This window comes from Phlebotomus papatasi, chromosome 2 (assembly GCF_024763615.1).
Source record: "Phlebotomus papatasi isolate M1 chromosome 2, Ppap_2.1, whole genome shotgun sequence".
Classification (NCBI taxonomy): domain Eukaryota; kingdom Metazoa; phylum Arthropoda; class Insecta; order Diptera; family Psychodidae; genus Phlebotomus; species Phlebotomus papatasi.
In genome coordinates this window covers 81,553,019-81,569,533 of record NC_077223.1, presented here as the reverse complement: position 1 = coordinate 81,569,533, position 16,515 = coordinate 81,553,019, and the positions used below count along the sequence as shown (strand labels likewise).

At 35.0% G+C, this 16,515-nt stretch overlaps 2 protein-coding genes across 5 annotated transcripts in view; both read right to left on the bottom strand.

The window, feature by feature from the left end:
* LOC129804648 (E3 ubiquitin-protein ligase Nedd-4) overlaps positions 1 to 7,135 on the bottom strand; it is a 47,820-nt gene extending 40,685 nt beyond the window's left edge. For 2 of the 4 annotated variants that reach the window (XM_055852170.1, XM_055852175.1), the window contains exon 1: positions 6,679 to 7,131. In XM_055852170.1, coding sequence (XP_055708145.1) covers positions 6,679 to 6,813 — 135 coding nt within the window. In that variant the 5' untranslated portion in view covers positions 6,814 to 7,131. Of the gene's footprint in view, positions 1 to 6,678 lie in introns of all 4 variants that reach the window. The other 2 variants (XM_055852169.1, XM_055852174.1) reach the window with 2 other exon arrangements.
* A 3,216-nt stretch (positions 7,136 to 10,351) lies between these two features.
* LOC129804653 (enhancer of mRNA-decapping protein 3) lies at positions 10,352 to 16,111 on the bottom strand. Its single transcript, XM_055852182.1, has 2 exons — positions 14,539 to 16,111; positions 10,352 to 11,137 (listed from the first exon to the last, which is right to left on the bottom strand). Exons 1-2 carry the CDS (start codon positions 15,543 to 15,545, stop codon positions 10,669 to 10,671), a joined length of 1,476 nt encoding a protein of 491 aa, XP_055708157.1. The 5' UTR covers positions 15,546 to 16,111; the 3' UTR covers positions 10,352 to 10,668.
* Between the last annotated feature and the right edge of the window lie 404 nt (positions 16,112 to 16,515).

Below are 16,515 nucleotides of genomic sequence, written 5' to 3'. Positions count from 1 at the left end.
GATAAGATTTTGCGCTGATGATATTTATTTTCCAGAAAACAAGCAGATTTACTCAAAAACTTATGTTTAAAAAGTGCTAGTGTCTTTCTTCATTACTTTCACAAACCAACGTTAATCCGTCATATTAAGAACGACAAGTTTTTAATAACGAATAAAAGCTTTTAAATATGTAATGTCCTTATCATTATCATAATTTGACAAAACATTTTCCTTTGCCAAGTGGTTGGCTAAAACTCAACAAAAGAGTTGGTAATTCTTATTTTTAGATTAAGCTTTAAAAAAAAACTTTGATAACTCTCATAGCCGTGCCAATGATTCTAAAAACAAGTAGGGAGCAAGTGTAATAAATTTGTCAAAATAATTAATTGAAAAAGTCGATTGAGACACCTTTTGATATGTGTAAGCTCTTGATGAAATTTTGCAATAAGTCTTATCTTCCTTTCGAATCTCGCTTAATTATACTTTTATTCCTAATTAGTCGTGAATAATAAAACTCCCAGAAAGGGAAGTAAAAACGGTTCCAGTGTCATCAAAATACCGACATTTTGAACGAAAGAACTTTTGTATCTTTTTTTTTTATTTTAAAGCAGAAAGATTTGAAACATTGTGAGATATATCCAATTGCTTGTGACATTCTCAATAAATGTATCATAAAGTAATTTCGATGACATCACTCACTGAATCGAGGTGTGCACTAAACTACATCAACTAAAACAGCTTTAACATCAATGACGACAGTCAACGCACTTATATTGCACAATTAATCACATATCGTGTCAATTATTTAACATTCTTCTTTTGCGGACAAAGTCACTGGAAAACGAGCCAGTTTTCAGCGAAGCGTAAAAATAGTTAAATTTTTCGAGGCGAAACTCCGGCGATATTTTTTTTTGTTAAAAAATGGAGATAAAAGAAAAAGAAGGGGAAGAAAATAATACGTACACACATGTGGATGGTTGTCGCGGATGTGAATAAATTAGTGATTCAGGGGCAGCCAGACTGTAAGAATTTTATGAGACAACACACACTTCAATTGCAATGGCAAACACAACATTAACAGACTTTTAAAACAAACCATATAATTTTCTTTAAAATAAGAAATTTAAAAAACTCTCGCGGAATTCGCGGCAGAAAAAATGTGTTACCCTTCGAAAATGAAAAAGTCTTCTGGAGAGGAAAATTTGTGGTGAATTTTTGACTGTGTTTGGCCTCTATCACTCCTTCATACAAGTCACTTTATCTAATCAACGGCCAAAAGCAAGTATTGTGAGAGATTATTGCGATAGAGAAGGCAAAAAAAGAGGTGACAGTGGAGTTTTATTGTTAAATTTCATCACAAAATCCCCCACACATTTCAAAATCTCACAAATTTTCTTGCTCCACTTTTTTCTCTACTTTCTGGAAAACAATTTATTGAAACATTTACCGTTCAGAATTTCAAAGAGAAGGTGGTGTGAAAATAAGGTGAAAACATTCTTCATAAAAATATAAATACTACGATTGGCAAAATACGAAGCACGTCATTTTTATTGAGATCTTAAGTGCTCTATCAAGCTATATCCAAAAAATACCACATTAAGAAAATTCTAAGCTATATTATTCTTTTTTTATTATCGAAATATTATAAAAGATAATCCCAAACTCCTATTTGTACATCCATTATTCTTCTATTTTACGAACTTTTACTAAAACGACAACAAATAAATAGATTATTGACAAATTTCTAGTGTCGCAACTATTTATTTTGAAAAGAATCTGACTCAGTAAATGATGTGCCTTTTGAAACAAGAAAAATCCCCGTTTTCGATTTGAATCACGTGCACTATAAATTTATTATACAAAAAAATCGCTTTTAGCAAATTGCAATGATATAAAAATCAGAATTGTTACGGTAAGTGTTGATAATGATTTATCAATTGATTTTGCTTATCAGATAAACTCATATAAAGCATATGAAATACATAAATAAATATTTCAGTAAATGAGAATTAGTGTATTTGACCGCAAGTGGCGCTGAAAAAGTCTTAATATTTTTTAAAGAAAGTTACGACTAACAGCTGTCGACATTCTATCCATCAAAAAATATTAAACTTTCTAGCATTTATTTTTAAACTGACAGTATTTCTTGCATATTAGAAAATTAATAAGAATTGTTTTTTTTTATGATTAAAAATCAAGATCGTATTTTAAGGGTTAAAAAGCAGAAATAGCGAAATATCCTCAAAAAAGTTAACCTAAAAAATGTTTTTATTTCACAGAAAATCTTAGAAAAGTGAGAAAATGACAAATACTGAAATCTTATTTCCATAGTTAATCTAACAATAGTGAAAAAGTCATGCGAATCGTGAGATCATAAATTTTATCAATTGAGCTACTGTATGAAGACTAGTAGTGGTATTCAATTTTCGCGATAGTTCACTAGATTTTTAAACAAGTCTTTGATGTTTAAATTCTAAATAGTTAAATTGATCTTCATTTCGTAAGAGATTTACACTAAATTATCACGGAATTATCGACAATTGATGATAAGCCAACTAATATTTTATAGAAATGTGTAAGTCTCTTAGGAAAACTAAAAGAAAATTCATATTATTAGAAGGCATAAACGTTCGAAGAAAGAGTACTTTCTCCTACTGTTTGCCCCAGCATTTTTGGGAATGTTCACAAAATTTACCTTTTAGAAAACAGCTCGATATCTGTATTTGCTTATAAAATAGAGGAAAATGACTTTCACAAAGTTGTAGAGCGGTTAATTTCCTATAAAACTGCGCTAATCAGAAATTTCTGGGGTGCTCTCGTAGCTTGTAAAAAAATAAAAGGGACAGATAATCCTAACCGGCTTATGTAGGTGAGATTCTTAACGTGAGCTAGCTCGGAGTGCATGCAAATTCGATTTAGAGCTGAAGTTGGGAGACGCCATTCAGTTATCTTGAACCAAATTCGAGAAATTATACAAGTTTTGTATTTGAACCAAAATATCAAGGATTTGGATGAACTGACAGAAAAGTGATATATGGGTAAAATGTAGACCAGAATGTTCTCTATAATTTTCCCATAGAACATGATCTCATCGATTACTTAGAAGCCAAGATAAGCGAGGTTTTTTGTTTCTTAACTCGTTTTTTCATCCAGAGTGCCCCAAGTAGTCATTTGTTGAGCTTCAACTATTTCAAAGAATTGTTGTATTTTGTGGGACTTTCCATTTAAAACCCTATTTTAAGTGGCTTGGTGGAGTAGAGGCAGTCAAATTGGCATCTGAGTGATTTCAAAGCGTTATTATGAGAAAAATCATTTTTTTTTCACACTTAAACGGCAAAATCGGAGTGATAGCGTAGTCTGAGCGGAAAATGATGTATGGACGAAATGTAGAGACAAATGTGTTCTACAATTGTGTCGAAGTAATCATCAAAATCGGTTTAGCGACAGTCGAGATAATTGAGGTTATGTGATATTGAAATTGGTTTTTCGACTGTGGCGCCCCTGGTGTTGGTCCCACGAAGTTCAAATATTCTAGAAAGTTGTAGCATTTGGTGAGATCTTTCGTTTAAGCCCTCACTCATCAAAATCGGTCACATAGAACCGGAGATATGATTTTTTGAATTTTGTGAACTTTGACCCCTCATATCTCCGGTTCTGTTTTAATCACAGCGCACATACGCACCATTTTGGAAACGTCCTAGACTGGACTACAACATACTAAAATTTCATTAACTTGCACAATGCCGTTTTTGAGAAAAGTGACTTTGAATTTCGATGAATTTTGACACTATCACAGCGCCACCTGTGGTGACTTTTTGAACTTCCATCTGAAAGTGCTCATCGAGACGAAACCAAAAAGGTAAAATTTAGGTCGCTATGTTAATTAGAACCGGAGATAGAGGCCGGTCAATGTTCGAACTTTGACCCCTTATAGCTCGGGTCAGGGGTTATGGATCGACTTAAGGTTTTTTTTGTTTGATAGGTATAATCAACGGCTACAACATATTAAATTTTCAGCCCGATGCACAATGGAATTTTTGAGTTATTTAACTTTTAAGATTTAAAAATTTTCTTTTTAAAAAAGCGCCCCTAGCGGTGGTTTTATGAACTTGCGATGTTAGAAGGGGAAGTGGCATTTCACGAGAGCTTTCCAAAAAGCCCTCACTTTTTAAATTCTGACAATTAGAACCGGAGTTATGGCCATTTTAAGAAATTTTTTTTGGACCCTTATAGCTCGGGTCAGGGGGGTCGGGGGACCTTAAGTTTGGTATTGTTGGAAAGCTCTAAGGCCCAGCTATAACATACTAAAATTTGAGTCCGCTGAATGCCATAGGGGCGGAGCTATTGAGAAAACAAAAAAAGGGGGGTCTTCAAAATGGCGGAAGGAGGGGTGGGGGGTGGGGGGTCAATGCACCAAGTTGCAATTTTCACCCGATATATAACCTTTGCCGAAAACCGCAAGTCGATATCTTTTTTAGTTTAGGAGCTATGAAGCTCCAAAGAGCGGCCGGCCGGCCGGCCGGCCGGGAACGTAAAATAGCCACATATATATTCGTGATCAGGAAGTGGCGAAACACATTTTGGCCAAGTTTGAGGTCGATCGGACGACATGAAATTTTGTTAGGATTATAGTAGGTGAGATTGTTAAGAATCTCACCTAATATTCTTATTGTGACTTTTTGTCACAGTCTACCATACCAAATTGTCGGAAGAACGTCTCTACAGTAGAGCCTCGCTATAGGCCATATTTGGTTCCAGATTTGACCCTTGGGTAGCACTATAGTCCATGTCAGTTTTTAAAATTATCAACGACTTTTAGTATTGAAATTTCTCGACGGCTTCCACTTTCTTTGCGACTGTGATACTTGTCCTCGCTCTTTTCATTATGGATCACATAGTTATCACAACTACTCAATTAAGTTTGTCAAAAATATTAAAATAATTATGACAACATTGCATGTCGCGTACTAAAAAAATCAACGGTCGATAAATTGTGGACTATAGAGCGATGGCCTATAGCGGGGTTCTACTGTATATCTATAACACACTAAAAGCAATTTTCGTCAAAAATTTCCTTTGAAAATTTTGACTTTTCCCTAATATTTGGCATCAGAAATGGACATTCAAATTGCTTTTATTATACATAACCAAAAAAGTGTTAATATTTATTGGATTTTTCCCTTTGAAAATTGGTTTCAAATGACCGTAAAAAGTACGTAAAAATGTGAAGATTATCAAAAAAAAAAAATGAATTTAGGAGTCCTAAAACTGCTGTAGATATTTTACCGAATGAATAACATACATACTTAGTTTTTTATGAGAATGTCTGTGCTTATTATGCCTAATACAGTAGATTCTCTCAAACTCTTGCATTTGGGACCAAAATGTCACCCGAATTAGACAGAAATTCGGACGACAAATTCTTTGAAATACAACGATTTTTTATTCATCTGCATACACAGATTGAGTTCACATACTCATATTTATGGTAAATCTCATGAAAACCCCTTAATAATGCAAAAACACACCAGAATTAAGACAAACCATGACAAATTTGAGCATATTTGCTTCATTTGATAATCATAATCAAACTTAAAAATGTCAACAAACTTTTTTCAAATTTAACTGCTGCCCGAAATATAAAGTAACCCGATCTTAAAAGAGCCGAATTAGCGAGAGTCTACTGTATTCTACATGATATTTTGCCTTAGGTTTTAAAGTGTTAGTAAATAAACTAACACTTGTAATTCCAAATAGAAAATTTACTCAAAATCGTAAAAAAAAATATTATGACAAGTGCTGATTTAACTGACGATATGATGACATTATGAAACACGAAACACGAATGAAACATTTTAGGGAGTTGAAAAATTTAAAAATCTTTCAAAATAGAAATAAAAAGATAGTTTTATGTGATTATAATAGGATTTTCTTGTAAAAATATTGACAAAATTCTCAAATAAAACCAAAATTGTAAAAAAAAGAAAAAAGAAAAGAAACGTGAAACAAGAAAAATGAAAATTAGCTTTAAAAATCGTATGCCTTAAATAACTCGTGATCTTTCCGATCTATAAATTGTAAATTAGATTTTAAAAAAAGTTTAACTAATTTTTAATAATAATTAAAATGTTACTAAGCTTGGTAAACATTGGAATCCCAGAAGCCAAAGCCAAATGGCCTCTATCGCGTGTTCTGAGCTCGATGCTCTATGACACGAAGTGCCTGGTATATAGAAAACCCGTTGTCATTGTGTTGTGTTGTGAATTCCTTCCGCCACATGAACAGGTTTTTTTTCGCACAAACATCGCGAATAAAAAGCAAAAGAAGCGCAGAAATAAAAAGCGATAACGGTTGTCTCGTGACGTCCATCTGAATTTGCATGTGCACCGATTTCTCACGGTGTCGTCGAAAAGGCGCCTCCGGAAGGCGAGAAAAACTCGTCGAATTTCGAGTTCCGGAGGGCAAAACACAAAACACGAAGAAAAACAAAAATATGAAATTTTGGGGGTCGGAAATGCGCGCGCGAAGGTGAGAAAAACAAGGTGTGGGATCGCTAGAGTCCGTCCTTGGTGAGATTTTCTAATTTTCTAACACACGCAGATACATTCTGAGGAGCCTCCATTGTGCAATCTTATCACTGGATTGTCTGGGGCAGGGAATGCGGGGCAAGCAATTGGGGGCGGGAGAGGAGGTACTCACAGAGGTCAGCTCGAAGAGGGATCTCCGAGGAGAAGAGGTTACTGTTGGTCCCTGTTGGGTAACCACTGACTGTGCCCTCCGTCTTGGACGGGCTGGCACCTGCGGTTGGTAGTTGAAAGTGCTGAGAGATGACATTGCTGGCCATCAAATGCGTCCACTGCACGGAGATTTTCCACTGGCCACTTGAACAATGGGAGGTGGCTCTGGAAGATCTCTCTCACTCCACAGCAATAAACTGGATTTTCTAGCTGTAATGGTCACTTGGAAAAACACCAAAGACGCTCAAACACTTGGTAGATCACTCGCGTTTTTTCCACAGTTTCCCAACTAAGCCAAAAAAAATTGGGGACAGGAACACTCAGAGGAGAAAAGAGTCAACAAAAATTTTTGGCGAACGGGAACAAAAACGTCGATCACGAGTCACTTTGTGCACCTGACTGTGACAGTTGGAGCTCTTTGTTCGAAATTCCAGTTCGAATCCTACTAGAAAACACGCGAAAAAAATGTGCGATAGTTTCGGAGCTTCCGGAAAAGTGCGCGCCAAAAGTAAATTGACTTCCAAATTGGCAAGGAATTACTTGGATTTTTCTGCTAAGCGACCTAATTTGCTAAATTGGGCACCTAATATTGATAACATTCATTCCAGAATGATAAGAATTGTCTGATTATAAAAAGAAGATAAGGCATCGATAGAAAAAAGCATTTAAATTTGTAATGCACGGTTGTTTGGTTAATGAAGAAATAAATCTTATTCGGAATTGGAGAGACTTTTTTATTTATAGAGAAGAAATATATTTCTTTAAGATGAATTTCTTATATTTTGCTTCGTACGCATTTGGTCATCTAAATTGATAAAAAAAATAGTTTACTCCGAAAGGGTTTATAAGTTTCATGAAATTTTGAGAGTCGTCAATGAAAATTTGTTATTAGCAGGAAAAAAGTTTTGGTATGTTTTTCTTATAAAAATTGTTGTTATATAAAACTGATATAAAAATTATAAAAGAAAAAAAATATATTATAAACTACACTACATAATAATTAAAATAAATATTTAGCCTATGATGCAGCATTTTTCATGTCTTCTCTGTCTACCTCTTTAGTCTTACCGGTCTTACCCGTCTTACCGCATTATCTCTTAACGCGAGGATCTTCTATTCATCCCAAATGAATCGAGTTTCTAATACTCACTGTTTCAGAAGTTTGCCGTTTTCACAAAAAGGGGTAATTAAGGGTAAGGCTAGTCAGCGGCAGACCCCTTAAAAATACAAATTAATTTTTACATCTCTAAAAATAACGACAAGTATTTATCAACTTTTCATATTTACTAGCGAGAAAGATTAAGAAAAATATTATTGACTGATAAAATCGAGTGAAATCTTATTCTCTTCACTATTGAATGCTCTTCTATGTGAACAAAAAGAAAATGTTGTAAACCTTTTTTTCTAACTTCCAGCATGCTATAGACTAGAACTAGACGAAATTTTGCCCAAAAAATTTGTAGATTTGTACATTTTTTGTTTTAAATTAATTTGGCCCGATACCATATTGTATTTTAATAGCTGATCCAATGCGTTAAATTTCCAAAAAAGAGCTTATGCGTAAAATACAAAATCCGTTAAGAGCATAGAAAAAATTGAGTTTGCCAAAGCTTGAGTCGCCCGAAAGTAGGAGAAATTAGGCATATGGTTCGTCGTACACAGTGAACCTTCAAACGATCCGAATTTTCTCTTTGGTTGTAAAGAGTTAGTTCGTCATTTCGGTCATTTCTGAGTCATTAGATAGATAACTTAGTAACCTCATGAAACGAGATGAGAAATGGCAAACTAACTCTTTGCAGACAAAGACTATTAATACCACTGCTACCATTAATATCATTAAACAAAAAATATGATAAATCCCCAATAATATGTTTGTACTTTATAGAGAATTAGAAAAAATGTGTATCAATTTTTCTAATTGTATTTTAAGTTGAAGTATTTTAAGTTGAAATTAAATTTTGAGACGTAATTGACTACTTTTAGTAAAATTGCGCATTCTCAAACATCCATTTCAATCCTAAAATTCAATTCTATAAAAAACTCAGGAAAACTTTATTATGTTGATTTTTAACTGCTCGAACTCCAAGAGAGAGAGCAGTTTCCACAATCGACTTTTTTACTCCGTTTTATTATATAAATAGGGTCGAAGGAACACCTCTTCGACAGGGAACTCCTATTGACACTTTTGCCAAAATGTTGAAATATATCTAATGCACTCAATAAAATATAAGTAATGTTACATTTTTTCATTAATCTGCGTTTTTCGATAAGGATAAGTGTTCGAATTTCATATTCCAAATGGTACAGAGTAGGGTGTCAATAAGTCCTGACACGAGTTCTTAAAGTGTCAATAGGTGTTCCTTTCACCCTAAGTAAATTTAAGTTACTTTCTGTAATAAAATCTAGATAGATATTCGTCAATGGGAAAATTTATGGTTACTCATGGTACCGAATAAATGAAACAGTATAAATTTTAATTAGACAGCAAAAAATCAAATTTTTTAGAACTCTAAAAAGAATATAATGATCTTGTAAGTTTTAGGAAACAGAAAGTAAAGTTTTTTTACCTACAAAATATCTTACATTAACATTTCTAACCAAAATTTATTATTTTACTATTCATTTATATGCATAATTTATGTGTTTTTTAATAATTTCTAAAAAAAAATTGATAGGGCGTATCCAGAAGGGGGGGATTCTGTAATCCTGTGAAGTGATCACTTATCAAAATTGGTGAACTCTTCACTGAAGTGATAGCGAAAGAGATTCTGTAACTTATTGCGCTTAATTGTGTCAATTTTTCGATGTTGATGTTACCACTCGGTGAAGCCAGTGAATTTTTTTCCATATTCAGCTTGAAAACCAACAATACATCATTTCTAATACTCAATTCTGGTGTTTTCCATAGTTATTTGGTACAAATATTCATAAAAATTTTGAATTTAAAGAAAATTTCGACACACTTCCCCTCTCGCTTCACGCAAAGTTACAGAATAACTTTTCTAGCAGTCGTGAAGGGAAGCTCGTAAACATTTCACTAGTTCTAGAAGCGTTCACATAGTTAGAGAATTCCTACCCAGGATTTTATTAAGAGGGGGATCTAATTTCAAAACTCATAACCTTGATAAATAAATCCACTTAGAAACTGTTTTTCTGTACAAGTTTTAAATTTTTTTATTTGAGATAAGTTGATCACAAACTTCCTCAAAATATTCTCAAAGGCCTGTACAAAGCTTTTAAAATAAATTACCATAAATTGAATTCTAATCCAAATTTAATGATTGAAAAATTCAATTTCAATGCTCTTGAATTATTTTTTGTTTTGGTATCATGTAGGGAGCGGTAACGGTCCCTACCTTTTGTTATATTTCAGGAATTTAGAACTTTTTCCAAGTCTTTTTCCAAATTATTTAATATCTATTTAAAAAAAGTGCTGTCGTTTCGCCAGTGAAACTTTCAAAGAAACCAAAGAAATTTTACATCCTTAAAATAGAAATTTATAAAATTTCAAACACTTACCTTTTTTTCAAATCTTTCTGAAATTTCATATCCGGAACAAATCCTAATGCCGCCAAAACTTGGTATTCTTTCCCCTTATCTGCTGAAAAGTTAAAACAATGAAAAACACACAGAAATGTGGGCCAATTGATAAATTTATTGTGCAATTTTGATTTTAAAATTGAGATAGAGAGATAACTGATACAAAATTTGGAAAGTCATTAGAACAAATAGGAAATTGAGCCGGAAAAATAAACTTTTTTTTAATAAAAATTTAAAAAAAAATTAAAGAAAACAACTTTGTTTTAAAAATGAAATGCGCAATTGGTCCAGCATTTTTTACTGCTTTTGTTTTTTTTCTCTTTTGCCATCATCTCCTTTGTGGAGACAAAGTTTAAAAATTGTCAGTCTCGTTGAGCCAAAAAAAAAATTAAGTAGAAACTGCGGCGTGTCTTTAGTCAACCAGATGAATTGGAATAACGAATTTATGGCCAAAAGGGCTTTTGTACTTGATTCCTGCCTCCAGGAAAAATTTGTCCGGGATGCCCAGATTGCAGAGATAGAGTTTCCCACAGGCGTGCCGATTGATGTCATCCAGGGGCAAAATGGGCCAGATGGAGCACTTGATCTGCACCTGATTGATTCCATGGACGGGCGGATCAATGGCCAGCACAGAAGCTCGACTTTCATTGATCCATTTGAGCAGTACGGGCGTGAGGATGGCCGAACGCACCGACAGGATTATCAGATCAACTCCTGACGGCAGTTCCGTCACGTTATTCGTGAATGCACTGCCTGTGGCATTGAAGAGATCCAACTCACGACTAGAGCGGCTCAAGTGCGTCAATTCACGCACATAGGCCACCACCTTGAGGCCCTGCGTGGCCAATTGACGACCAGTGCAGATGCCAATTTCGGATTTCCTGCACAAAAAAAAATCACAATCTTCCCTGAAAAGTCTTCTAAACAGCCGAAAAATATCCGTATTCAGAGTTCTTCAGCACAAAACAGACAGAAGAACGGAAAAACAAGGGGTATCTTCTGTGATAAGAACAGATAATTTCCTTAATCTTATTTGATGCTCAAATGTTGATAATTAGATTGATAAAGAGGATGTATTCTCAAAATAAATTACATAATGCACGCCTAATTTTTAAATATTGACATTTTATTGCACGAAGTCAAAATGAGAAAACAATATAATCACTTAAACTTGAGTTAGAGGCTAAAAGGTAAGAGATATCGACTTCGGATCATCGATCACCCTCCTCATACATTTAGGAGAATTTTTTCAAGCGAAAATAAGCAAAAATTTTCTCTATATTTTAATTCAAAATTGAGCTATATTTTAATTTGTACAATGTTACCACAATTTTGAAATTTTACTGATAGACCTGTTAGAACTCTACGAGAGAGAAATTTTTTCAACTGTTCACCTTTCCGGTCTTCGGTGACCTCTAATAAAAACGCACTATCTCAAAGCGTTTTTTTCCTTTTTCCCCAACCCCTTCCTATTTATATTTAGTTTATTTCGAAAATGGTTTCGAAAAAATTTCGACATCGAATTTTCGAAAGTCCAGAAAAACTAGGTTGAAAAAATTTCAACATCGAATTTTCGAAGGTTAAAGATTTAACCACTCTTGTTGGCCCAGTTTTCACCCAATTTGTTTAAATTTAGATATTTTGGAAAGGTCTTGAAATTAAAAATTGGAAGCTGATTGTATCAGTTTTGATCAGTAATGAAACGATAAAGTACTCGTAATTTTTCGAATACGTAAAATGTAACTAATACATAAAATTATCAAACGCAAATGAGAAAATATAAAATTCAGTTTTGGTTTTTAAGATATTTTTATTTCTTTTTTATTGAATTTAATTTATTGGAAAAACCACAACAAATAGGGTGCAACATGAAAAAAGAGAAAAGATTACGAAGAGAGAGAAAAAATGAGAGTAGGGGAGACTGGGGCAAAAAAGTCACAAATCGAAAAATTCAAAATTCAATATCTTCCAAGGTAAAAAAGATAGCGGCTCAAATTTTTTTCTATAGATAGCCTCCATAGACCGTCTTCAATGTTGTAAGTTTCTTAGAATTCGAACAAGGAATTTAGAAAATAAAAAAAAATCGTAATTTTTAGCCCTATTTTTGAAATATTTTCCTTGCAGAAGATAACAATTAAGGGAAAGTGGTCTGCCTTTGAACGAAAAATGATGTTCAAAATTTAAGATTTTTTTCAGAGTAAATTAGAACATGAGTTTTACTTTGCACTACACCAAAAAATTCTCTTGATCATTAAGCTTCTATGCTTACCCCGTTCAGGACTCGCAAGTCCTCAGATTTTCCTGGTGAGGAACATGAAAATGTGATGTCAATATATTCAAAGGCAGCCTGCATGGTCTGCCTTTGAATGTGCTTGAGGCAGCCTTTGAATCTTAATTTTTCACTGAGAATATTAGGGCTGTAGCATTAAACGGCCCATAATTGATTAGCATGAACCCTAATGCACTCAATAAAACCACCACTGTAGTCAAAAGTCATTATACAACAACATTTTTAACATTTTTCTGAAGCACTGTTTTTCACATGAAAATTTGTAATAAAACGCAATTGAAGTTGACAATTGTCAGTTTGAAACATCCCGGCCGGAGCAAGATAGCATGTTATTAGTATTTGTATGACATTCGTCAGACCAAAATAGGAGTTCTGTTCTGCTCCCGAACAGGAAGCTGTCAGATGTTTTAATGTGTGAAAAGAGAGGATTCAAAGGCACACAACATTAAGATTCAAAGACTGCCGCAGAGCTATATTTGTAAACTTTTATCACCCACAAAATTTGTCTCATCTGAATCAAAATGTATTTGGAGAAATACCACCCAAGAATAAACTTCTATGACTCACAAAAGAAGATATGTTCGAAAAATTATTTTGATTATAAAAAAATACATGAATTGTGGAACATCAAAATTACAGTTTAGAGCTCAGTTTCGTTTTTTTGCCCTAGCAACTAGAAAATAAGGGCTAGGGTCTGCATTTTTTTAATGGCTTGTGAGGATTATGAATAGCTATCTAATAGTTAATAGAAAAGAATTTATGCTTTATTTATTTTTGAAGCGCTCGATTAGCTTTTAAAAAAATATCCGTTTTGTGACTTTTTGCCCTAGCCTCCCATACTAATTGTGAAGCCCAGACAGAAAATGCCTTAGGATATCTTATGGAGATAACTTCGGTTAACCCTTCAAGGACGAGAAGGTAAAAAATCGGGGGTCACAAATAATCACTTTTTCTAACTTTTTATAACAAATAATAACTTTAGAAGATCGTAGAAAAAAATTCATTTTTGGGTCACCGGTGACCCAATCGTCCTTAAAGGGTTAATGTTGTCAAGTAAAAAAAAAGATAATTCTTACATTCCTATTGACAAATTTGAGAATACAGCGCCTGTAGTGTCAAACATTGTTATAAATCGTAAACTTCCGTAAAAACTAACCTCAATTAAAACTAATGAATTGTCGAATTTTGTGATGCTACTCTTTATTAAACCTTATTTTAAGCAATGTGAATGAGCAAAAGCGATCATGGTAACATCACCTTATTTTTTTTATTACAATTTTCCTGAATTAGAATATGAAGCCGGGCAGAAACCATTCGTTTCATTTTCATGTTTGTTTCTAGAGTGGTTGAATCGGTTTTAAACCAGTTCACAGCCGATTTGAACCGATTTATAAAAACTAATGATTGAAATTGACTTAAGCTTGTCAGGAATTCCAAGACCTTTCCAACGAGCCCTAACATAACCCCATTTGGTTGAGAAATGTGCTCTCTAGGGTTCTTTAAACCTTTGACCTTGAAAAACCCGGAAGGTCCCCCTGAAGGTCCCAAGTCTCTATCACTAAAGCCCAAAAGAGACATTGACCCGAATATCAGAGAGCTGAGTGTTTTCAAGGAAAGGATTTCAGGCTTCGCATATAATGTGGCTTCGTACACTTCATATTTTTCCCATATTCCTTTAATGAATCTGCTGACCTATTTTTTGCAAGAAAGGTGTAGTGAGATTTAAAGCCAGGGTAAGTGCGAAGCCTGAAAGCATTCCCCTATTTATAACCTCTGGGAAAAAATTAGCCCCGCCTTCCCGTATTTCGGAATATTATAACTTTCAAGGGAAGGAATCTTCGTCTGTTTGTGCCGGCGTTTACACACTAGAAAAAATTTTCGTCGAAAACTGCCCTTTTAAAAAATTTGACGGGGAAATATTCTTAAAAAAGCATATTTTTTAAATTGCTCCTTGTGTGTAGACGGCTTTAGATTGAAGAAGTCAACACTTACTTGTCGTTGTAGGGCTCCTCGCAGATCACCACGATCGTTGGCCATTGATGAGAATTATTAGGCACAAGCCTCCTGCCGCCTCCCAGTAGCTGCAACGCGATTTCGGTGGTGCCCCTGGCTAGGATATCACACTGCCTCTCCCAGCTCAATCCCAGCGCCTCGGCAGCTGTCTGCACGCGATTGCGCACAATCAGCGGAATGGAGGGCACAATGAGTCCCTCCCCAGTCACATAATCCCTGGAACTGTTGTAATCCACCTCAATCTGACGCAACTGAGCCGGCTCCGATGAGATCACATTCTCATCGTGCCGGTACTTGCGCCTCTGCATCGGAACCGTCTGCCGCAGCAGATCCGGCTTCTGCGTCGCATCAATCTCATCCCAGATGGCCTGTTTGTCAAACAGCGCCAGATTCTTCTCAAAGTCAAAATCTTCATCCATCATGGGATCGTCTACAGGAGTCCCGAAGGTTTCATTCTTGCTGTTGTACCTCCGGGACTTCTTCCTGTCTCCCTTGTAGTTTCCATTCCCATTCCCATTCTTCTGACCGGTGGAAATGTCCAGAGGCTTGGAGGCATTTCTGGCCCCAAAACCATTGGTTGGGAAGAATTTCCCATTGTTCATGACACTGGCACTGCCAGTGATTGGAGATGCCTTTCCAGGAGCACTCCGGGAAGTGCCTGGGATTGGTATACGTGCCTGAGTATCCCTGGGACCACAATCTATCCCAGGAGGAGCTGGGAAGTTGGGAAGCTTGATGGGACTTGGCTTGCTGATGGCATGAGTGGTGAGATTGCTGCTCGGAGTAGCTGGAATTAGTTCCAGATTCGTAATATTCACCGAGGCAATTGTGACCTCAGTGTCCGGCTTAGGTACCGGCAGCCCATTCCGGAACACCCGGAAGATTGTTATAGCTTCAGGGGACACTTCCTTTATCGTCCCCTGGAAGACTCCTCCCGGATCCGTGCAGGTGATTGATATTGACTTTCCTACCCAATTTTCACTCATTTCCCGCACAAAATAGCCCTTTTCACTACACAGTTAACACTTCACATGCACTCAGGGTTCCCACTTAGTCTCCAAAATGCCCCAAAATCCTCAATTACCAAGCACTTCTGGGCTTTTTTGTCACCTTTCCAGAGACACAAAAGACTTTTCTGGGTTACTTTCTCTTTGCACTTTTGAGGCCAATTTACCCACTAAATACTAAATATTTTTCACAAATACCACACTTTAGACACTCTATGCATCATTTAAATAGATTTTTCATTGATTTTCCCACAATTATTGTATTAAAAACATACTTTTTAAGCGCAAATATTTCTCCTCGCTGCTCTCCAAAGAGACACTTTCCAATAGAAAGAAGCCAGCTGAATTTGACAGAAAAGTTCAACCTAAATTCAAATTGGCAGTTTGAGCTTGGAAATATCATCAAATTACAACTGAAATTTTCTTAAAAGACATCTTCTTTCTATGAATTTCACTTCGAGACAAATTCAAATACAATTTCTGAGCAAATCTTTCAACAAATTCATAATAAATTAATTTAAAACGCAATTTCAGTTCCCCCTCCCTTATTTTTCCAGTGTAGGTTAGGTACAAAATATTCCAATTTTCAGTGTGAAACTGTCTAATTCGAATATGATTCGGTAAATTCGAATAAGAATGTCAACCATTCCGGAATTTCGAAGATGGCCAAAATACAAACAATCGTGTTTTTTCAAGCCTTTTAAAATTGCTTATAATTTCCCAGTAATCTTTGGAAATTCAATAAAAACAATGTTAAAGTTTCTCAAGGAGAGAGTCTAGATACAAATTTCGCAGAAAAAGTGAAAGTTAGAATAGGAGGTGACCGGAAAATTCGCTTGTTTCTGACCGTGTTTTTCAGTGATTTTCTTGTGAAAGAGTGATAAAAGAAGCCACGAAAAAAGGAATCAAAGGTAAGCTAATTAGTTTTATCTCGCGTATTTTCCATGAA